Genomic DNA, 24,269 nt, shown 5'->3' with positions numbered 1-24,269 from the left:
ATATTGGTGAGGGCTTTTTCTGCCTTTTAAAGCGTGCTAAAACTACATCTACGTCTACGTCATTACTCTGCTATTCACAATAAAGTGCCTAGCAGAGGGTTCAATGAACCACCTTCAAGCTGTCTCTGTACCGTTCCACTCTCTAACGGCACGCTGTAAAAACGAGAACTTAAATTTTTCTGTGCGAGCCCTGATTTCTCTTATTTTATCGTGATGATCATTTCTCCCTATGTAGGCGGGTGCCAACAGAATGCTTTCGTAATCGGACGAGAAAACGTGATTGAAATTTCATGAAAAGTTTCCGTCACAATGAAAAACGCCTTTGTTTTAATGATTGCCACTCCAATTCACGTATCATGTCTGTGACACTATCTCCGCTACTTCGTGATAATACTAAACGAGCTACCCTTCTTTGTATTTTCTCGATGTCATCTGCCAGTCTCACCTAATGCGGATCCCACACCGCACAGCAATACTGCAGAATAGGGCGCACAAACGTGCTGTAAGCAGTCTCTTTAGTAGACCTGTTGCACCATCTACGTGTTCTGCCAATGAATCACAGTCTTTGATTTGCTCTACCCACAACATTATCTATGTGATCGTTTCAATTTAGGTTATTTGTAATTGTAATCCCTAAGTATTTAGTTGAATTTACAGCCTTCAGATTTGTGTGACTTATCGCGTAATCGAAATTTAGCGGATTTCTTTTAGTAATCATGTGAATAACTTCAAACTTTTCTTTGTTCAGGGTCAATTGCTACTTTTCGCACCATACAGATATCTTATCTCAATCCTTTTGCAATTCGTTTTAGTCATGTGATGACTTTAGAAGATGGTAAATGACAGCATCATCTGCAAACAATCTAAGATACCTATTCAGATTGTCTCCTGTGTTGTTAATATAGATTAGGAACAATAGAGGGCCTATAAGACTTACGTGGGGAACACCGGATATTACAGCTGTTTTACTCGATGTCTTTTCGTCTATTACTACGAACTGTGACCTTTCTGACAGGAAATCACGAATCCAGTCGCACGACTAAGGCGATGCTCTATAGGTATGCTTTTCGTTAGAAGACGCTTGTGAGGAACGGTGTCGAAAGCCTTACCGAAACCTAAAAATATAGACTCAATTTGAGATCCCATGTCGATAGCACTTATTACTTCATTAGTATATAGAGCTAGTTGTGTTTCGCAAGAACGATATTTTCTGAATCAGTGCTGACTGTGTGTCAATAAATCCATTTCTTCGAGGTACTTCATAATGCTCGAATACAGTATATGTTCCAAAACCCTACTGCAAATCGACGCTAGTGATATGGGCCTGTAATTCAGCGGATTACTTCTGCTTCCCTTTTTGGGTATTGTTGTGACTTGAGCAATTTTCCAGTCTTTAGGTACGGATCTTTCTGTGAGCGAGCGGTTCTATGTAGTTGCTAAATATGGAGCTATTGTATCAGCATACTCTAAGAGGAACCTGACTGGAATACAATCTGGACCGGAGGCCTCGGCATTATTAAGTGATTTAAGCTGCTTTGTTACAACGAGAATATCTACTTCTATGTTTCTCATCTTGGCAGTTGTTCTTGGTTGGAATTCAGGAGTATTTACTTCGTCTTCTTTGGTGAAGGAGTCTTGGAAAACCGTGATTAATAACTCTGCTTTAGTGGCACTGTCATCAGTGACTTCACTGTTGTTATCGTGCAGTGAAAGTATTGAATGCGTCTTGCCACTGGTGTGCTTTTTGTACGATCAGAATCTCTTTGGGTTTTCTACCAGATTTCGAGATAGAATTTCGTTGTGGAAATTATTAAAAGCATCTCGCATTGAAGTACGCGCTATATTTAGAACTTCTACAAAACTTTTCCAGTACTGGGGATTTTGCGTTCATTTAAATTTGGCATGCTTTTTTCACAGCTTCTGCAGCAGCGATCTCACCCGTTTGTGTACTATGACGCATCAGTACCATTCCTTATTACTTTATGTGGTATATACCAATTGCCGTTGATACGATCTCTTTGAAATCATTCCACATCTTTTCTAAGCTTACGTGATCAGATCGGAAGGAGTGGAGACTGTCTCTTAAAAAGGCGTTAAGAGCATTTTTATCAGATTTTTTAAATAGATGTATTTGGTGTTTCTTTTAGAGTATTCAGCCTAGCAGCAACTGCCTTGTTGTCACTAAACCCTGTATTCGTCACGTTACTCACTATTTGTCCAAGATTATTTGTTGCTACTCGTAGATGGACTTAGTAGCCTGCTGTTCCGGGACACCTGGACAGCTGCGTAGTCTCGCGTCACTTCGAGAATGTGTAGTAATAAAAATTGTTTTATGTTATGCAGCGACTTCATATCTCACAACGTTTGTAGTATATCAAGTAGAGATTTGTGTCAGTCTTGCACTAATGTCATACACAGTGACTGATAGCTTGGAGTCAGCGTATATCGAATGTGGTTACATTTTAACACAAATTGTTGGTTGAAAATAAACATGCATATAATTTCATTTACAGCTGAAACTACTCACTCTTCTTGGTTAAACTGATAGCGGTCGTAGTAAGGTGTCTGCACTGACCTCACCGCTGTAGAGGTCGGAAGCGTAGAGCAGGTCGAAAGGCAGAGCTGCCAGCAGGTCCACGACGAACCAGCTCTTGAGGTAGTTGAGGGCGATGGAACGCGAGTTGGACACCACTTCTCCCTTGCGGTTCACGTATGTCGTCCGGAAGTTGAGAATGATGTCTGTGGAAAGAAGAGATTAACGGACGTAATTTTCTTACTCTTTAGAGTTGCCTAACTGTACCACACTTCATGAGATTTTAATTGCCATCACACATTAAATTAGTAGCGCCTGATACATATCGTCTCGGGAACAATGGCAATCGAGAACTTCGAGGTAAAAATGTGTACATTTATCGCTGGTAATGGCTTCTTTGACGATGTCATCTATCGTTCGAAGTTGCTTGCTTACACCTGAAAACGATAACTGGCCATCTTGGAATCCAATGAACCAGTAGTTTTAGTGTGTAATGATGGAACACATCTTTACACAAGATGCACACATCTTCACACGAGATGAACCTGTCGACACAGTACTGGTTTACGAGATGCTGAGAAAATACTGTTGTTTCCCATGAAGAATACAAACTTCCTGGTCCTTCGTCACCCCTTTTATCTGACGGAATATTAAAGTTCCTCCCTGTATTGTGCTGTGTAACCTTTGACTCGCGAAGGAGTCAATATGGATAAATATTTTTAATCAATATTTCAAGCAGAGCATGTTTCCTGAATAAACTGAAAGTTTGTGTTTCAAATGACAGTGCGGTACTACCCCTACATAATATTTAAGAGAGCGACGGAAAAGTGGTCGATGAATTTCAATAATTTCATTTTGCTAAACGGAGATGCCTGATTTCAGGAAAGAAGAATGTCTAATTCTCCCTTTGGAAGCCCTCAGCGCGTCCCCCTCCCCCTCAGCCGTCGCCTCTCACATTTCTCCCACCCTCGCCTTGACCACCGAGATCCACTGCCATCGACCGCAGAATTCCGGAATAAGGAATATTTATTCGCGTTTTCAACAAACTTCGTCTGACGCATGTCGTTACCAGTGTGAATCTTTCTGCTGGACGTGTAATCGATCATCATGTGGACGAAGTAGAAGAAATTTTCCGTTCGGTATAACATAGTTCACCTACATCTACACGAAGAACTTACTGCAAGTATCTGTGGTACACCTAGGCGAATTACACCTAGCGTAGCTTGTACCTTCCTTTTTTTATCATAGGCGATTGAAACATTTGCATGGAAACGATCCCGAAATTGAGTGTAGATAACAACCAATTTGTTAAATGTGCAGCCGACGGACTATCTCACCTCGCTGCTCGAGGCGACAAAATACACATACCTGTGTCTGTTTTACGTCACTCAAACTAAATTTTGCTTGAACCTACTACATGAGGTATGCCACCTTTTTAGTATATCTAATGTTCTAATCTGATTTCTTTGTGCAAGAAAAAGTCTTACCACGCAATGTATCATTTATGCCTCACACACCATCGTAATACTCGCGCTATGAAAGATCCAATTTCCTAATTGTAATTTTTTTTTAATTTTTTTCTCGACAGAAGGAATCGAGTATTTCGACCACTTGCAGAATTCTACGCTGCAACCTTAATACAGTTCTCACAATACATATACCAGCGGGCTTTGTTTGTGTAGGTAATATGTATTTACAATTGGTTACACCTTAATTACAGTTCCGGCCGGTGAAACTGCAGCAGCGGGTAGGGTGGCAAATAAAGAAATTTTGTTTATTGCGCTTTGACATTATAATAGGCAGAATATGTGAGTAAATCTTCAGGTGGTTTGAGGATGTATGAAGTAGCGTCTTTGACTAGTAATCGGGTTTGAACCCAGTCAGTGCTTAAATTTAAATAAAAATCATTAGCGGCCGAAGATTTCTGGCATAAGCAGTCATCCTCGTTCTGCCAAAGGCCTAATGAAAGAGGGCGAAAGAGCGGAAAGGTGTATACGATACAGTCTTACTCTCTCGGTGGGAAACTGAAACTCCCCTTCCCTCCCCCCCCCTCCCCCAAAAAGCAGAAGAATCAGCTATGACCAACTGCTAGTGGGTGTAGAAGGCAGTGGAAACCATTTGATTAATGACAGTTAATGTGTCTCCACAGGTCATGTAACCTGTGAGTGAAAAAGTGTTATGATGATCTCCCCACTGGAAAAAGGTTCCGGATGAGTCCCCTGTTATGGTCTCGGGGGATATCCGTGAGAAACAGATTGAATAACCAACCAAAGAATAACATCCTACAAGCTGGAGCGTGGAATATCAGAAGTCTGAATGTCGTAGATAAGATAGAAAATCTGAAAAGGGAAATGCAAAGATTCAGTCTAGATACAATGTAGGTCACTGAATTGAAATGGAAGGAAGACAGAGAATTCTGACCAGACGAAGACAGAGTGACATCAACAGCAGCAAAAATGGTATTGCAGTACCGTTCGTTACGAACAGGAAGGTAGTGCAGAGAGTAAGTTACTGTGAACAGTTGAGTGAAAAGATTGTCCTCATCAGAATCCCCAGCAAACTATCTCTGGCAACCATAGATCAGGTGCACATAACGACGTCACAAGCAGAAGATGGAGGGACGGAGGAAAGGAGAGAGAGAGAGAGAGAGAGAGAGAGAGAGAGAGAGAGAGAGAGAAAGGGAGGGAGGAAGGGGGGGAAGAGAAAGTATACATTGATCTTGAACGGGTAACTGAGTATATAAGAGGAAATGATAATATAATCACCACTGGAGATTGTAACAGAAGACGGAGAACATGAAGTCAGTAATGGGAATGAGAGATAAGAATGACTAATTGGATTCTGTAATAAATTACAGCTTCTGATAGCGAATACTCTATTCAAATACCACAGGAGAAGAAGATATACTTGAAAAACGCCCGAGACAAGGGAAGATTCTAACTGCGTTACCTCATTGACAGAGGTTTCGATATCAGATCTTGATTGTAAGGCGTACGCATGAGCATATAACGAATCAGATCGCAACTTAATAGTGTTGAAGAGTAGACTGAAATTTAAGAAAATCGACTGTAAGAATCAGTGTAGGAAGAAGTGGGATACTAAATTACTAAGTAAGGGTGCGACTGAAGTTTTCTAAGGCTGTAAGCAACTGCTATAATAATACCACACTTTGCAGTTCAGTTGAACGGATATTTCTAAACAGGGCAATCTTAGGAGTTGGACTGACTGACATTTGTACAAGGAAAGTGAGTTTCAAGAAATCTTCGGAAACAAATGAAATACTTCAGCTGAACGACGAATGAAGGAAGTACAAATAATAAAGAGAGGAGTACAACCATACAAATCACTTATGAATGAAATAAATACGAAGTGAAGGTAAGCCAAGGCACCGAAAACGTGAAGAAATCAATGAAGAAATGATCGTCGGAAGAACTGATTTAGCATACAGCAAAGTCGAAATGACCTTTGGTGAAATTGAAAGCAAGTGTGTCGACATGTTAGAGTGCAATGGGAATCTAACCGTTAAATGTAAAGGAGAGGCCAGATAGTTGGAAGGAGTGCATTCAAAGCCTCTGCGAAGAAGAGGGCTTAACTGATGACGTGATATGAGCAGAAATAGGGGTCGATGTGGAAGAAATTGGGATGCAGTATTAGAGACAGAGTTTAACAGCGCTTTGCAGGACTTGCGATCACATGCGGCAGCTGGGATAGATAACATTCTTTTACTATTTCTAAAATCATTAGGGGAAGTGGCAATCAAATGACAGTTCAAGTTGTGTTATAGAATCTACGAGACTGGATACTGGAGACTACGTATTTCTGTATCTGGTAATCTTCCTGAATTATAGTTTTTGTGGGGGTTTGCTGCTGCACTACGGACTTTTTAAGTGATTCATGTCCATAAGGTAGAACGACAGCCGTTGCTTTTTAGTGGTCATCTGTGTTCTGTGTATCTGATATTGAAGTTTCTGCTTGTCTGTCCTTTATAAATTGGTTGTCAGTCCTGACATATCAGTTGGTAAATACCATATTTGTTGTGTTTGTCTATTTTTGTCCTTAGATTCTACGTATTGAGTTACCTGTTCTGTAGACTGTTATTATATAACGTTTTTTGAGTGTTTTGCCTGTCTTGCAGGGAACGTTGTTGTAAGTGAGTGTGTACCATTTGCTTGTTGTTGTGGTGATTTCTTTTCACGTGTACTTGTTTGTATGTTCAGCGTGTCTGTGTTTGTGTGTTGATGATTTTGAGTTGTAGGTGGTCCCTTTATTGTTTTTTTAACTTTGTGATTCAGTTTGTCTACAGCCTATAGCCATTTGGTTAATTGCCTGTAATTAATATTTGTAGTTGTCGTCAATGAGAAGAGTTCTATTCACTCTGTGAACCATGTATGGGAAACCGGTTTGTTCGTACGTAATCGGGTGAATTGAGTTTAATTGTGTGTCGGTTACTGATAATGGTGCGTTTCCTGAATATGGAGAATTGGTGTCGGTTGTTGTGTCTGTTTAACAGACTCAAGAGCTTGTAAGGATGTTTCATGGTAGGTTATTGGCGTTTATTGCGCCGGTTCCGAGATAAATGGGATTTCGCAAGCAAACTTAAGCGGCCCGCCAGGGTCAGTGTCGCCAAAAGTGTTCTTCGTTTTGTTTCCTAAAACCGAACAAGAGAGCGATAAAAAAATTGGACGTGAGGCGGTAGGAAGGATCAAACCGCATCCAAAGGCTAAGCTGCCTCGTGCACTGTCATCTACGGTACGAGAACATGTAACTATAATAAAATGTATCGGGTGTACCTCTTGAATTTTGCGCGCAAAACGGCCTGATTGGCCAACTTCAATAATAATTAACTCGAAAACGGCGCAATATACCGAACTTTTTTCTTAAAAATTAATTCTCAGCACAACCTACCCCGAAACAGGCTTAGAAGCCTTTTGACCACCTTGTAGGTGTACTTATGGTCTGTAGGTGGGCGAAACCTCGAAATGCATCTTGGCTAAACAGTTTAAAAGCGTGTCTGGTTGCTGTACTTTAAGTTATTCAATCCGTAACCGTAGTGTTATCAAGAATATGTGTCAACTGTCTTTTCATTTGCTTGATTAGAGGACTTGAGAGAATACAGCTAACATCTATTATTTTTCATTATTAATGAATATTTTGCGTTATTCATATTACCTATTTAGTGAACTACCTGTATCACAGAAACGATAACAGCAACACCACCAGAGGACGTCACTTACCCGTATTAGCCCTCCCGACTCATTTTATCACAAGACGCAATTCGGTCAAGATTTCATAAGACATAATTTGTAAATTATCTAATAGTTAATTTTAAATTATTTAAGTCACTTTTCTTTTCATGTGAATTAAATACAAAGCTAATGATGTTGAACGAAACAAGCTCGAAACACGTCGCAAAATACTAAATCGTAACAAAATAATCAAGGTAACTGGCAGCAGTGCAAAACAAATAATTTAACAGACTTCATCATGCTCATGTATGGTCAAATACAATTTTTATGATATACATGGAGAATACGTTTTATAGTAGCTACCCACCGGAGTCTCCCAAATAACAATGTCGTACGATTTAACTCAGTTTCACTTTATACTGTTCGTTTGTAGCTACTTTGAACTTTATGTAGAGATTACGCACATCGCGTGAAACCTGAACCTTTTTCGTTATGCTCTCCCATATTTCCTATTACACAGTCTGTGGAAGATGTGAGGCGAAGTTCTTATGCGTGACTCACCTTTCCGTCAGTCTGCACTTATTTCCTGCGGCCACTGCATTACTGCGACTTCAACACTTGGCATCGCTATCTAATTTTGGAGTAATTTAAATTCAGATTCAGAACACTTATTCATCTGACCTGGGGAAAGAGAGGACGGAGAACAAATTTAAAGGTAATTGCGACAGGACTCTGTGAAACCTAATTAAACCGCGGAGATTGCAGTACGACGGGAATCTTCTTAGGATTATTGCTGCCGTGGTTGAATTAACTACTTTCCGTATGACATGTGAAACTCGCGGAAACTCATCGCAATTTGGGCAAAGTTGAAATTAATTTGCACCAATAAAATGAGATGAAATGGTAAGCTGAATAAATGTAAAAATAGCTGAGCTGACCACATATAAATGTAACATTGCAAATGGAAAAGTCATTTATTTAATCCAGACGTCAGTCTCTTTTTGCTAGCATCTATCCCATCGCAAAGGGTCTGATATTTTAATGATTTGGCGTATTTATTTTATTTTTAAATTTGTTGACGGATGCCCTTCCTCTTGCTGCAGTCGATAGTTATCCTAATGAAGGGCACTCGTGTGCGCCGCCTTTTTGCGAATTTTATGAACATTGTTGTGTGTGTTGAAATTCTAGAAAACTTTTACGTGCCTTCTGGAGTATATTAATAAGTCTAGCAAAAACGTATGAAAAAGCGGTAAATTGTGACAATGCTTCTCAACATTGTTCTTACACAGCTTTTGTTGGAAGCTTCATATGAACACGACTTGCAGTAGTTAAGCGTCAGCCACTTGTATTGGTTGTAAAAGCTTAAGGTAGAAAGTACGTGCTTCCACCTGTCGTAAAATGAGGGTGTGTTATGCGCCCAGGAACATTGTCAAACTCGATCGTTTTGCTGGTCCAGGGTCGTAGTATGGAGGGACAACGTTGCGTGGGCGTACTGACCTCCAAATCTTTGAACATGGCACACTCACTCACCAACGTTACTGCGACACTGTATTACTTCCCCATGCGCGCCTTTCTAGGGCTGCGTTCGGTTCTGACTTCATTTTTAGGATTTAGTTCCTCAATCGGTGAAAATGGAACACTTTTAGGATCACTTAGTTGTTCTGCTGCCTGCCTGCCTGCCCGTCTGTCTGTCTATCCGACTGATCAAAACCTTTTTTCTGAGAAACAGGTAAAAGTATCACGTTGAAGGTTATGTCACATATTGAGGTCTACGTTCCCTTGGCGATTTAAACAAGTGAAGCTTCTAAGTCGATACGATTGAAAGATGTGGCCGTCTATATTTTTATACTCCCAAACTCACTCAGCATAACCTACATGGTACTACCCGTTTACTTATAATAATGAACTTTTCCAAGAAGCAAGGCTTCCCGCGTTTAGTAATGTCCAGGGCACCACAATCAGTAGTGGTGTGAGCCGTGGCAAAAATCTGCAGTATTGAAGAGCGCGCCGCAGCGCGTAGCGTAAAGTAGTTTCCCTCCGTTTCTGGCGGTGGCGCCGCTGTGGCAATCGGAGCTTTGATGTCTCCCTCTGGTGGGAAAGGTTACTGTTACCTGTTCACGTGCATTTCAGGGGCGCTATGAGCTCGCTATGCGGCGAGTCTGGTCAGTTGGTCAGCCAGGTCAGTGTGGGGCAGTCAGTGTCTGTATGTCGTCCGGAGTGCTAGTATGTATTAGGCCGCCAGTCTGCTCGAGTTTGTTCAGCCAATGGGCAATGGTCATTGGCGGTTGGATCGATCGGTTGGTCGGTCGCGCACTGAGACACCAGATGACTTGTCCGCCTTGAGTGTCGGCGGATGTGAGGTCGCCTCGTGAGTCCAATAGGCCGCGCCGTATAGCGAGGAGTGGTGGCTTCGCGGCCTACACGAGAGCATCAGGAATCAACCCACGACATCGGCTGGCCGGTGCGAGCTGCGACGCCGTGAGACGGAAGATCGGCGCGCCTTCCTGCGTCCGTTGAAGCGGCTGGCAGCGAACGGTCCGGGAGAGCGTTTTGGGGGTGCTGCGCCAGGTCTTCGCCAGACATCGCAGTTTATTAGAAGTTAAGTGATTCGTGATATGTTGTTTCATTTACTTGTTAAATTCTACTTGTTTTCTTGGTCAGTCTCTCGTCCCCAGCTTGCTCATCTGTCTCCCGGCCGCATTTCTTAGGCAGTTAGTGCCTGCCTGTCTGTCGATCTGCCGTACGTTAATAGCTGCCTCTATCATGTTTGTCGGATTCGGTGTTAGCGAATTTATTCCTTGAAGTGTAACGGCCGAATACCTGAAATATGTTTTTATCTTGCCTATCATCTTGAGCGGTGGTATATGTGTAATGTAGAGCATGTTTGTATATTTTATGTAAGACTGCATTTCATGGGTTTTAATTTAAATGGTCATTTTAGGATATAAGGTTGCCACCTTTCCACCCTAAGAGTATATATTTTTTTTAATCAAGTTGCATCTTCGGTGGCAAGTTAATTTTTTTTAATATTAGTGTTTTGTACCATTCCCATCCCTCCTACGGGGTGCATAGTTTATGTGCTTGTATGGGTTGTTAAAATTTGTAGTTTGAAGTAATCTGATGTGTTGCAGATTTGCACCAGTGTAGTCTTTCAGAGGTTGTTGTGAGCGGTCGTGACTACGGCCGTGTCAAAAGGCAGCGGCAAGGTTCTCAGCCAGAGAGCTCATACTGCCTATATTTGTTCTTTCTGCATCTGAGTAAAATTGTAACTTGATATTTTGAGGGTGCTTTCTGGTTACAATTTTAAATCTGTTAAAAAAAGGGCTTTTAGGAATAAAATTTCCATTTGTTGAAAGAAATTTAATTTGTTTTCATCAGCTACCCACTGGCAACTACTTCCACGCTCACATAGTGTGATTAAATGTGTTAATGTTCATGATGAATCGCTAGCAAATAAATTAAATTCTTAAGAAAAGGTTTTGAAAGTAAATTCATTGTTCGCAGTGACTACAGTGTAATCATCGTCTTTCAATAAAAGTGTCATTTCTGTTTGCCTCATTGAATATTTCTTTCATTTACTTTCTGTTTTGTACTGTAGCAGTTCTTTCTATGTAGGGTCCAAGTTCCGTCGAGCTTTACTTGGGAGTGACACTTCAAGCGAAAATTACTTTCGTCATTAAGCTTTCCACACCAGTGCACACCGGGTAATATGATAAGCGTGGTAGAAAATGGAGAAAAAAGTCGAGTTTTAGGCTGCTGTTAGATATTTTCATTTTGGAAGATTCGGCTATTTCGAAGATGAAAAGCGATGAGTTTATGGAATCTTTCGGTCCAAATTCTAGGGAAAGGCTGCTTGATGATGCTAGTTTATTAATAATGTTGCTTTATCGCCGCGCGGAGTGGCCGCGTGGTTTGAGGCGCCATGTCACGGATTGCGCGGCCCCTCCCTCCGGAGGCTCGAGTCCAGCCTCGGACATCGGAGTGTGTGTTGTTCTTAGCATAAGTTAGTTTAAGTTAAAGTAGTGCCTATGTCTAGGGACGGATGACCTCAGCAGTCTGGTCCCTTAGGAATTCACACACACATTTTTTTAGCTTTACCAAGGATAGTATAAACTGCTAATTATTACCTGGAAAAATTAGATTATTCGATTAATTTTTTGTTTGTTTGAAATTCTAGCTGTACAGTACAGCAGCACGCCGCTACAGGAGCAAAACATAATGGCAGAACCTTTTGATAAAGTAAACTTCCGTGACGTAATTCGTTTTCTGCTTTTGAAGGGGAACAACGCTACAAAAACCATGCTTACTTGACAGAAGCGTGGAATATTAAGCTAACGTTATGTAATGTGTGACCGAGAGGTTAGGTGGCCACAGACACTTTCTTTGTGGTCAAACAAATCTAAAGAATGAAGAATCGGGAATTACAAGCGAAGTGGAGGCCCTGGGCCTCAAAAGACCGGCTTATCACAATCGAAGCGACTGTAGAAAAAGTGGAAATTGCTCATGGATCGGTTTTCGTGATATTGCGCAATATTTTGATGATAGAAGTCGCCTCACGCTGTGCTCTGCGCTTGCTCACACCCTTTCAAAAAGCCCACCGAAACGAGATAACAGGGGAAATGTTGCAGCTATGTCAGGATTCTCTAGCCGCGCAATCAAAGTGGAGAAGTGCTCGATATATCATTATGATTCAGAGATAAAGGAGCAAAGCAAGCAATGGAAACACATGGTTTCACCACCGTCGAAATAGGTGACGACACAGTTATCATCATGCAAAGTGATGAGTATTTTTTTTTTTTTTTTTGACTGCCCTGGTGTGGTGCTAGCAGATGATGCTCGTAAGCGGCAAACCCTCACAGGAGCATGCTACCAAACTCTCCTGACGAGGTTACGAAAGGCTGTCTAGACGAAGCGTCGCGGCAAGCTGTCCAAAAATTCGTTTTTGCTCTACGATGCCGCCATAGGGCCTTCTGCACAGGGCACCATCGCATGTGATGCTTCTTTGGGCTACCAAATTTTGTACCACACCCTGCATTCTCTCTTTCCTTAGATGAAGAAAACATTACTGGGCAGGCATTTACAGAATCACTACGAGGTGATTTTCAAGTTGAGGGGTTTCCATAACAGCCAAAATGTAAACTTCAACAGTCAGGCTCTGCTGCGTCTCGGCTACCCGGCAAACACTGCGCAGCGGGTGGCATACTCAGCAAGCTGACAAGAGTGAGCGCTCTTCTCGCCAGAAGGCGGCAGCAGCATCGCCATCAGAGGTGGCTGGTCCCGCGAACCTACTTGCTTCCGCGGAGTCACTGTGCGCAGATAGTTCAAACAGTATCCTGGGGCCTCCATCGTATTTAGGCCGGCGCTCAGTCGTGCCAGGACAGTTTGCTCAGAGAGAGCTCCTTGTGTCAAGCGATGACAGGAGTCACAGTCTTCCTTAGGAACCATCGCACCTGGTCGAGCTTCGACGCCGATTATCCTATGAGAAACGGCCGCTACGTGAAGCAACCAGTTCCGTCGTTGGATTCCGCCAATGTCTGGCTTCTACTGAACACATTCGTGTTGGGCTCTTAAACTTTCAATTTCTACTGTACTAATGATAGTGACTTCAACTCTGGTTATTTAGCCTTTTGCCTTACTCCAATTAAGAGTACAATGTCTCTCTTCGTGGAGACCAAGATTGAACAGTGAACTTCGAATTGCGATACTAACTGTAGAACATTCGTACTGAGTCCAGATCTCAAACTTTTAATTATTTCAGCTCTGGCCTTCTGCTAGTCAATCATTTATTTCCTCTCTTTCTGTAACTTTAAGTGAACCAAACGAAATTTACGTTTTTCGTAAATCAAACTCCCGAAAGGGGACTTAAGCTTAGGTTCAACTCGTATAATTGCTTTCGAACTGAGAAGCGTACTTTTTATGTGTTCGTGAATAATCAAATGAACTTCTTATGCATTGTTTACCTGGGATTTAATCTCTATGTACCGCTACCTAGGCGATAGATATCACTCTCCACCAAGTTATTCGTCATCGGGAAAAATTTATCGCCTTGAAGGGTAAATAGGTAGAAAAGGAGCAACACCACCATAAAGTTTTCATGTATACAGTTCGATGTATTTTCGAGTTGATAATGAAACCCTTCTGATTAACTTTTGTATTGTTCCTGAACGTTCTATAAATAAATTAGCTACTATGAAGGGAGAGGGGGGGCTTCCCTTAACATCTCCATCCATCTGCTCATAAAATTCACCATTAAACCGAAATTAAGGTGCCAGATGCTCAAATAAAGCTGTGATGTTTTGGCAAACTGTTGGCCACTAAGTGACAAAGAATCCTTTAAAGGTTAATTGGTATGTTATGACACCACGTCAAAAGTCACCAGCACATCCATACTATTTAGCCTGATGTTGCTAAGTCCCTGAATAAAATCCGTAGAATTACGACTGTGGTGACTACATTTTCCTACCAACGGTTTCAATAATAATGTTAAATATACTGCAGGAAAAAATTTGTACACCTGGTAAGACAACGTATATGGCATATGCCAATAGGGAGATATTAGATGTACTGATGATGATTTCAGCGCCGTCCGCCAACAGGTACCGTAGTGGCATAGCTGCCAGAGCGCCATCTGTGTCTATCCATTAATAGGGAATGTTCACGGCCAGAAGGCACAGTGTGGTGCAGACATGAGTAGAAAGCAGTTAACCATGCCACGAAGACGCGCCGTTCTCCCCACAGTCAAATGAGCGTTTTTGAAAGGGGTCAAACTGTAATCTTCTGAGTGAAGGGATAGCACTTTCCGAGAAATGCAACGGAAGTTGGACGTGCTGTATCAGTTGTGCAACGAAGCTAATGTCAGTGATCACGTGAATATTCTCATTCGTCGAAACGAGATTCTAGAAGTCCAGGCAACACAGCCGCCCGTCAAGATTGTCGTATTGTAAGGGCAGCAATGGCAGATCGTACAGATACCACAGCCCAGGTAAGATGGCTTGCGAGCCCATACGTGTCAACGCGGACTGTTGCGAACTGGTTGTTAGCAGTGCGACTACGTACATGCACACCTCTAGCGCGTCTTCCATTCACGCCACAGCATCGACGTGTAAAGCTGACTGATGCCGTCGGAGGATCACTTGGAAGATATAATGATACGCCAGGGTCTTCAGCGATGGAAGCAATTTTGCCTTCACGCAAGTGAATGGTTGTTTGCGCGTAAGACTTATAGCTGGTGAGAGCTGTCTCGTAGAGTGCATTCGTCCAAGGCACACTGGCTCCACCCCAGGCCTTTTGGTCTTGGGCACGATAAACTACAACTTTCATTCCAGAAAGAGATTTTCACTCTGCAGCGGAGTGTGCGCTGATATGAAACATCCCGGCAGATTAAAACTGTGTGCCGAACCGAGCCTCGAACTCGGGACTTTTGCCTTTCGCGGGCAAGTGCTCCACCAACTGAGCTACCCACGCACGATTCACACCCCGTCCTCACAGTTTTACTTCTGTCAGTATCTCGTCTCCTACCGTCCAAACTTTACAGATGCTCTCCTGCGAACCTTACAGAACTAGCACTCCTGAAAGAAAGGATATTGCGGAGATATGGCTTAGCCACAGCCTGGGGGATGTTCCATTCATCTTTGGTGTTTCTGGAGGGGACGCTAACCAATGCTCGGTACGCGCAGAATGTTGTTAGGCCCATTGTTTAGCCGTTTCTACAACAGCAAGGTATAACAGGATGATGCTCGCCCACACGCACTGCCGGTGAAACACAACGTGCCCCGTAAGAAGTGCGGCAACACCCCTGCCCAGCAAGATCCTCGGACGTGACTCCAATCGAGCACGTATGGGATGTGACGGAACGATAAATGGCCCGTGCCACTCGTCAACCATCAACTCTTACAGAACTACGGGAACAGGAGGAGCAGGTGTGGCTTAACGTATCCCAGAATAGCATTCGTCAACTGTCCGATCGACTGGGTGCCAGGGTCAGCGCCTGGATTGCCGCCTGTGCAGGCATCGCAACGTACTAATATGGGTGCTTCAAGACTGGTCGATAACTAATACCTCAGAAGCGCTTGTGCTATTGTTCTATAAATGTAGTCATTTCATGCACTCCACATGCGCTGCTGCAACAATAAATCTTGAATGAATTTGAAACTTCTGAAAGGGTGTACTTTATATTTTCTGTCAGTGCATTTGGCAGAACGATTCGTTGGTGATCCAGTACTGCTCGTTACTGACCGCACAGACAAATCCTCTAGACGCTCTTGCTTATCCATCTTGTAAATTTTTCTTCTTTTCTTTTGTTGGGTCATCAGTCCTCTGATTGGTTTGATGCGGCCCGCCACGAATTTCTCTCCTGTGACAACATCTTCGTCTCAGGCTAGCACTTGCAACCTACGTCCTCAGTTATTTGCCGGATACATTCCTCTACAGTTTTTGCCCTCTACAGCTCCCTCTAGTACCATGGAAGATATTCCCTCACAGTCTTAACAGATGTCCTATCATCCTGCCCCTTCTCCTTTCCTCTCCGATTCTGTGCAGAGCCGCCTCATTCCTTACCTTATCAGTCTACCAGATTTTCAACATTCGTCTGTAGCATCACATCTCTGATGCTTCGATTCTCTTCTGTTCTGGTTTTTCGACAGTCCATGTTTCACATCCGTACAATGCTGTGCTCCTGACGTACATTCTTAGAAATTTCGTCCTCAAATGAAGACTAGACTTATCTTGGCCAGGAACGCCCTTTTTGTCAGGGCTATCTGCTTTTGATGTCCTTGCTTCGTTCGGTGTTGGTTACTTCGCTGCCTACGTAGCAGAATTCCTTAACTTCATCTACTTCGTGGCCGCCAATCCTGATGAGTTTCTCGCTGTTCTTGTTTCTGCTGCTTCTCATTACTTTCGTCATCCTTCGATTTATTCTCAATCCATATTCCATACTCATTAGATAGTTCATTCAATTCAGCACATCATGTAATTATTCCTCACTTTCACTCAGGATAGTAATGTCATCAGCGAATCGTATCACTGATACGCTTTCACGTTGAATTTTAATTCCTGTATTTCCATTATTGCTTCTTCAATGTATAGATGAAACAATAGGGGCGAAAGACTACATCCCTGTCTTACACCCTTTTTAATACGATCACTTCGTTCTTGGTCTTCCACTCTTACTATTCACTCCTGGCTGTTGTACATATTGTATATAACCCGTCTCTCCCTATGGTTTACACTCATTTTTCTCATAATTTCGAAAATCTTGCACCATTTTACGTTGTCGAACGCTTTTTCCAGGTCGACAGATCCTACGAACGTGCCTTGATTTGGCTTTAGTCTTACTTCCACTATCAAGTGCATCGTCAGGATTGCCTCTCTTGTGCCTTTACCTTTTCGAAACCCAAACTGTTCGTGATCTAGCACATTCTCAATTTTCTTTTCCATTCTCCTGTATATTATTCTTGTCAGCAACTTGGATGAAAGAGCTGTTAATCTGATTGTGTGATAGTTCTCGCACTTGTCAGCTCTTGCAGTCTTCGGGATAGTGTGGGTGATATTTTTTCGGAAGCCAGATGGTATGTCCCCAGACTCATACATTCTACACACCAAAGTGAATAGTCATTTTCTTGCCATTCTCCCGATGATTTTAGAAATTCTGGTGGAATGTTATCCATCCTTCCTGCTTTAATTCATCTGAAGTCCTCCAAAGCTCTCTTAAATTATGATTATAATGGTGGATCCGCTGTCTCTTCTAAATCGACTCCTGTTTCTTCTTCTGTCACATCAGACAAACCTTTCTCCTCTTCATAGAGCTCTTCAATGTACTCTTTCCACCTGTCCGCTCTCTTCTCTGTATTTAACAGTGTAATTCCCGTTACGCTCTTAATATTACCACCCTTTTTTTTAATATCACTGTAGGCTGCTTTGTGTTTCCTGTACGCTGAGTCAGTCCTTCGACATTCATCTCTTTTTCGATTTCTTCACGTTTTTCATGCAGCCATTTCGCCTTAGCCTTCCTACACTTCCTATTTATTTCATTTCTCATGGACTTGTATTGCTGCATTCCTGAATATTCCTGAAAATTTTTCTGTTTCCTACTTTCATCGATCAACTGAAGTATTTCTTCTGTTACCCATGGTTTCTTCGCAGCTACATACTGTGTAGCTATTTTGTTCTTTCCAAATTCTTTGAGTGCCCTCTTTAGAGACGTCCATTCCTCTTCATCTGTACTGCCTACTGAGCTACTCCTTATTGCTGTATCTATAGCCTTAGAGAACTTCAAGCGTGTCTCGTCAGCCGTTAGTGCTTCTGTATCTCAGTTCTTTGGGTATTGATTCTTACTAATCTCTTTAATTTCAGCCTACTCTTCATCACTACTTGATTGTCATCTGGGTCTATATTCGCTCTTGTATACAGTAACTGACTTCGTAATCTCTGTCTGACCATGATGTAATCTATCTGAAGTCTTCCCATATTACCCGGTCTCTTCCAAGTATACGTCCTCCTCTTGTGATTCTTGACAGAGTATTCGCTATTACTAGCTGAAATTTATTATGGAATTCAATTAGTCTTTCTCCTCTCTCATTCCTTGTCCCAAGTCCATATTATCCTGTAACCATTTCTTCTCTCCTTTCCTTACAACTGCATTCCAGGCCCCATGATTATTAGATTTTTGTCTCTCTTTACGTACTACACTAGCCTTTCCACACCCTCATCTATTCTCTGTCTCTCTTCATTTTCAGCTTGTGACGTTGGTATTTATACCTGAACTATCGTTGTCGGTTGGTTTATGGGATTGAAGGGAGCAGACTGCTACGGTCATGTTGGTTTGGTGTCGATTCTGATAAGAACAATGCTATCACTGAACTGTTCACAGTAACACACTTTCTGCCCTTCCTTTCTATTGGAAACAAACCCTATTGCAGTTATACCAATTTCTACTGCTCCAGTTACGTCAATTTCTGTTGCTGTTGATATTACTCTGCACTCATCTGATCAGAAATCCTTGTCTTCTTTCCATTTCACTTAGCTGAAACCGTTTTACGTCTAGAGTGAGCATTTGCATTTCCCTTTTCAGATTTTGTGCCCTGAACCTCTGTCCGCTCCTCCGCCCTATTTGACAAGGCCGCTGGAGAATGAGGGTTACTTCTTATACCCGATTTCTTCGGCCTCCCATGCTGATTATTAATCAAAATTTAATCGGTGGCGGGTTTCGAACCAGGGACCAATGACGTTTTGCTTACTAATCAAAGACAGTACCCCCCCCCTTTTTTTTCGTTGATCTCATTTTGTTCTATATTGTTCGTTGAATTTGTTCATGGCGGACGTCCGATGACCCTCGTTCAGGTTGTTCATTGATCCGTTCACACAGATGCTAGCTGACCGAATACGCTGAGCTACCGTGCCGGCAGACAATTGCACCATCGTAGCACTATGTTTCTTTTTGTTGATCTCATTTTGTTCGTTGTAGTTGTGTTCCATTTGTTAGGGGCAGACGTCCTATGACGTCCGTTTAAGTTCTTCGTTGATCCATTCACTCAGTTTTTTTTATTGCCGAGGGCATCTAACCCCCTGACCGAACACGCTGAGCTATCGTGCCGGCCATGGAACGCTTCACGATTTTGCGTGTGATCCTTGCCCAAGGGGCCCTGCTAATCTTCTCTGTATCGTTCCAATTTTACTATATGTACCGCCGAAGCGAGTGCGGGTGCATCGGGTGTGAATTTTCTTAATCGTTTATAATATTGTGGGCGGCTTCCCACATCCGCCTAGGCGAATACCGGCTTGTGTCACATCCCGCCTGTGTTACACGATTCGCAAATATTTAGGAAACGTTCGCACACTTCCACATGGGATAAGACTGTACGCAGACACAAATATACCTACCGTGGTGCGAAGGTGGGGTTGAAGGGGCGGACGGAGGGTGATAGGAAGGGCATCCGGCCAAATCCAGATTAACACGCCGACCCCGCGAAAATACAGGACAAGCCCAGGAAAAAGAAGGATGTGTTGATTACACTGGATGGGAGGTGCATATTTTAGGCTTTTATCTACAAGAGGGACTCGTTTGCCATCGTTTATCTAGTTTTGAACATTATGACCTCCCCCTCCACACTACATAATCTCGTGAGCCCGTCCATGCAAACTTCTAATGTTGTTATGTTACACAGTTACAGGATCCAGGAGCGTCGCAGTGTGGAATAGGTGATAACTGCTATCTTTTGTTTTGCTTTTGTGCAAGCCACTCGGAGCGAACCTGCTGAAGCGGATGAGGAATACCGGCAAAAATGAGGAAAAAAGAAACAAACCGACGCCACGTCGAAAAAAATGGAAATATGGGGCTTCTTAACTAGATTACTGAGTGATGTTTGTATGTTCTGTAGGAATACGCGCATTTAGGCTGAAAGAGCAGAATGTCGTTTGTCATGAGGAAGCTTCGAATACGAATACTGTGTTCGGAATAACTGGAAGTATTTCTGGGCGAGCGCTGTTTTTTTCCCGCTGGCAGTTGTTCAGATTAGCATGCGACTGTTACGAGATTTCTCTCGTAGAATGCTAGCAGCTGCACGTTGGTAACTAAAATTTATTAATCTAAGAAAAGAACCAGTGCCAATGGTGAATCGTAAGCTCGGAAATTAGAAAAGTATTTTCACCAGATATACGTAATTAAAAAAAGTTGTAGCTTCCTTGGCGACGCATGAATTTTTGAGATTTAGGCTGTGGTCCTCGGCAAAATTATATGCCTGATGTTTCGTTTCCTGCACTGAGACAGACGCTGCGCTAGAGGATATTTAAATTTTTCAACTTTGTTTTCAACTTCAGTATCAAGGAATGAAGAGAATTATAAATTTGAATAGCGCAAAACAGTTTTTATTTTCATGTGTAGCAGCTTTCGGAAGAAGCAAGCCGACTGTTGAAAATCAATTTTGCCTGACTAGTTTAGATGTTTAGGTCTGAATCGATTTTGCTAACATGGTTAAATAAGGACTCCGCATTATTCCCACAATGAGTTTGAAAATCAGCTCTTCGAATTCCGTATTTAGTTTGTACAATTTCTGCTTATTTTCGCTTCAATATAGGAGGTGGACAACTCCTTTCTGAATATCCTGTGTTCTCTTTTCTTCGCTACACAAATGCCGACTTGTTCAGTTCATCTAATATTTTTGAAAAGCAATTAGAAACCTGAAACCACAAGTATGTTTCAAAAATAGAGGAATGTTTACGTGAGAGCAAACACAGATGGTGGTAGAGAAAATGTGACACAAAAACTGCGTTTTTAGAATTGATATAGGAGTATTTACATGATCATCTAGAGGCGATGTTGGAAAACTGATTAACGTTAAGCACATTCGGAAGCCACATGCACTCACATATATGATGTGAGACATTCCTGTTGATATTTTTTCTCAGTTTACAGTACAGCTGATACTCGTGATAACTAAAAATATAGAGAGTATTTCCTGCATTTCAGTGAACAGAACTGCGATGAGGACAACGTAGTTCACTGACCGGTTAGTTTGACGTATGCACGGCAGTCCTTTTAGTTCTTGTCATTCTTTCTACTGGTTTTATGGGGCCCATCACGCCTATCTCTCCTATGTGATCCTCTCGTCTCAGCGCACCACTTACACCAAACGTCCTCTGTAATTTGTTTGGTCTATTCCAATGTCCGTCTTCAACTACAGTTTTCGTCTATTGTAGCTACACATATCCTTACGTCGTGGCCCTCTTCTAGTCGTTTTTCCCTTTCCTCGCCGATTCTGCGTTGTACCCCCTCATTTCTAATCCTATCAGTTCATTGAATTTTCAGCCTCGTACAGCCACAACTTCCTACTTTCGATTGTGTTATTTACCCGTTTTCGTAAGGTGTATAATTCTCTTCCGCACACTGCTGTGCTCGAGATGTACAGTCTCACAGATTCCACCCTCATCTTAAGTGCTATGCTGGATACTAGTAGACTTATCTCTGTAAGCGTGGTTCAATACAAACGGAAAGCTACAACGTCTTTCTTTGACAAAACGATTGCAGATAAATCACTAGATAATTGGTAGATGACTTTTTAAACCAACGTTAGACTGATTCTTGACTTATTCGTCTGTCTGGAGGCGTTATCCAATTGAATTAATGGAAGGGAAGGGAAGATTCAGTGTAGCGCAGTGCGATTGGTTGCGGGCTAATCAACGTGACAGCGTCCCAGAAATGTTTAACAAAATGAAGGAACGGTTGCAGCCTGTGGTCTGATCGCGTGTATAATCATCAGAGGCGAACCAAACTCAAATAGGAGATGCTAGAAAAAAAATACATTGTACATCAGGGAAAGAACATCTATTAAAATTCAAAGAGGAAACATTCCAAGACAAGAATCATATGCTGGTAAGACTTCAAAAATAGGACCTGTAAGAATGCATACCGATAATAGCTCTTTCTACGCTCCAACCGCAAATGGAATAGGACGGAGGACACAAACACTGACGTCGCAGAACGTTGTGACTACTGCCCACAGCGAGACTGAATGCTGCTTGAAGGCATTGCGCACACGTGTTGCATTAAGGAAAGTACGAGTATATGAGCCAGCAGAAACGAATGGGGAATCATCCTGGTGAGGAAACGGGCCGAAAATGTGGAAATCCACTGACATGAGCCACTTTGACAAACTACCGGTTGCTGCAGCAAAGCGCCTGGAAAAGAGCGTCTCGGAGTGGTTGGCTGTACGGGCTCCACTATCCTGAGCATTTATGGAAAGTATGCTTCTTCGTGACTTCGCTGCGCAAACACTGCTCCATTAAATGTCGGGCGTGCAACCGCATAAATTCCGCTTCTTCTCTTTTTAATATTTCTGCCCACACCGTTCGGCTATCTTCAGAGTCAACCGAAGGACTAACGCAACAGCTTTTTTTGTTTTTGTTTTTTTATCAAGGTTATTTCATCCACTACGCCTACTGCCGGATACCATGACTTTTCCAAGCTAAAACTGGTATCTCTATTAACTGAATTCATCGCAAAACGAAATTCAACTTCTTATTTCACATCCGAGTTCCAAAAGATAAATTAGAGGCTAAGATTTTGAAATTTTCGTACAGCACAGCGTGACCAGCGAGAATGCAGTGCTCCGTAACAGTCGATTTATGCAGCTGTAAGAGCCGGGTATACCTGCGGTACGTCTTTCGTGGACTGCACGAGTCGTCAGCCCGATGTATGAAAGGCCACACTCGCAGGGGATCTCGTAACATCAGCCTCCTGGAGCATCAGATCATCTTTAACGTGACCCAAGAGTGCTGCTGTCTCGTTGGAGGCCGAGAAATAACTTTTGCTCCGACGAACCGTCCTATTTTCGACGGATTCCCACATACGGCAAGAAAGCCATGGATTTAAATGCGTCTGTATCTTTTTTTGCATCCCATATGCCCACCTTTGGTTTGCTCATAGCGCCTTGTGTATCTCCGTTGGAGAACTCCCGTTGGCTTGGAAATCCCTCATTAAGCGTAGAAGCTCATTCTCCAGACTGCCCTCGTAATCATTTGCACGTCAATATAAATTCGTATTCGTTATTTAATATTGATTGGCGACTCCATAGAGTGCTGTGTGGACAACGACCATATACGTGACATCAGAAGGAAGGTCAGCGTTGGCCGTAATATTGATGGTTTATTGACAACAAAATCGATTTTCAATCACATAGTGATCATCTTCGGTGCTGTAGTGTACAAATTAAACTCATAGGCACTGGTGTCAGTAGCCAGAGCTATGAAACGATCACAATAATAATTAGTTATTTAATAACTAACTTTTGAAACGTACTGGCGATGTCGCCATGAGTAGTTCCTTTTTCCCTTGGTACGAAATTTGTTTCTGCAGGACGTCGAGGAAAAGACCATTGAATCTGCTACCATGAAGTCCACAGTATTTTTGAGATAATTTGACGACATGTTTATTATGTGGCTCCATTGTGAAGATATATTTCATGAATTTTTCATTCATTTGATTCCATCGATACACAAATCCAGTTTACAGTGGAAATCGAAAAGGAGGGTTGTACTCCATTTTTGAATGTTAATGAGACTTTGGAACATGAAATATACATCTATATCACACTCAGTAAGTCACCTAATAGCGTGTCGCGGCGTGAACTTCTGGTACCGCTAACTGATCCCCCTACCATGTTCTACTTGCGATTGGCGGGTGGGAAGAACGATTGTCGTTAATCCTATATATTGGCTCTAATTTCTCGAATGCTCTTTTCATAGTCATTAAGCGAGATGTATATGGGAGGAAGTAATATGGTTTTTGTCTCTTCCCGGAAAGGCTCTTTCGAAATTTCAATACTAAACCTCTCCATGATGCACAATTACTCTCTTGTATCTTCTGCCAATGGAGTTTATTGAGCATCTCGGTAACGCTCTCTCGCCGCCTAAACGATCCCTTGACGAAACGTGCTGCTCTTCTTTGTAACTTCTCTACTCCATACGTCAGTCCGCCAGCCGCTGGTGTCCGAGCAGTTCTAGGTGCTACAGTCTGGAACCGCGCGACCGTTACGGTCGCAGGATCGAATCCCGCCTCG

At 42.4% G+C, this 24,269-nt stretch overlaps 1 protein-coding gene and 1 non-coding gene across 2 annotated transcripts in view; both read right to left on the bottom strand.

The window, feature by feature from the left end:
* Positions 1-24,269, bottom strand: part of LOC124624305 (potassium voltage-gated channel subfamily H member 8) — a 496,049-nt gene that overhangs the window by 225,072 nt on the left and 246,708 nt on the right. Inside the window, exon 5 of the mRNA XM_047149098.1 lies at positions 2,576-2,739. Coding sequence (XP_047005054.1) covers positions 2,576-2,739 — 164 coding nt within the window. The remainder of the gene's footprint in view (positions 1-2,575; positions 2,740-24,269) is intronic.
* LOC124554922 lies at positions 19,308-19,415 on the bottom strand. The gene has a single exon (XR_006968493.1). It is a non-coding gene; the product is annotated as a U6 spliceosomal RNA (small nuclear RNA).

Source organism: Schistocerca americana, chromosome 1 (assembly GCF_021461395.2).
Source record: "Schistocerca americana isolate TAMUIC-IGC-003095 chromosome 1, iqSchAmer2.1, whole genome shotgun sequence".
Taxonomy (NCBI): domain Eukaryota; kingdom Metazoa; phylum Arthropoda; class Insecta; order Orthoptera; family Acrididae; genus Schistocerca; species Schistocerca americana.
Note: the sequence above shows the minus strand (reverse complement) of the source record. Positions and strands in the feature narration are given on the sequence as shown.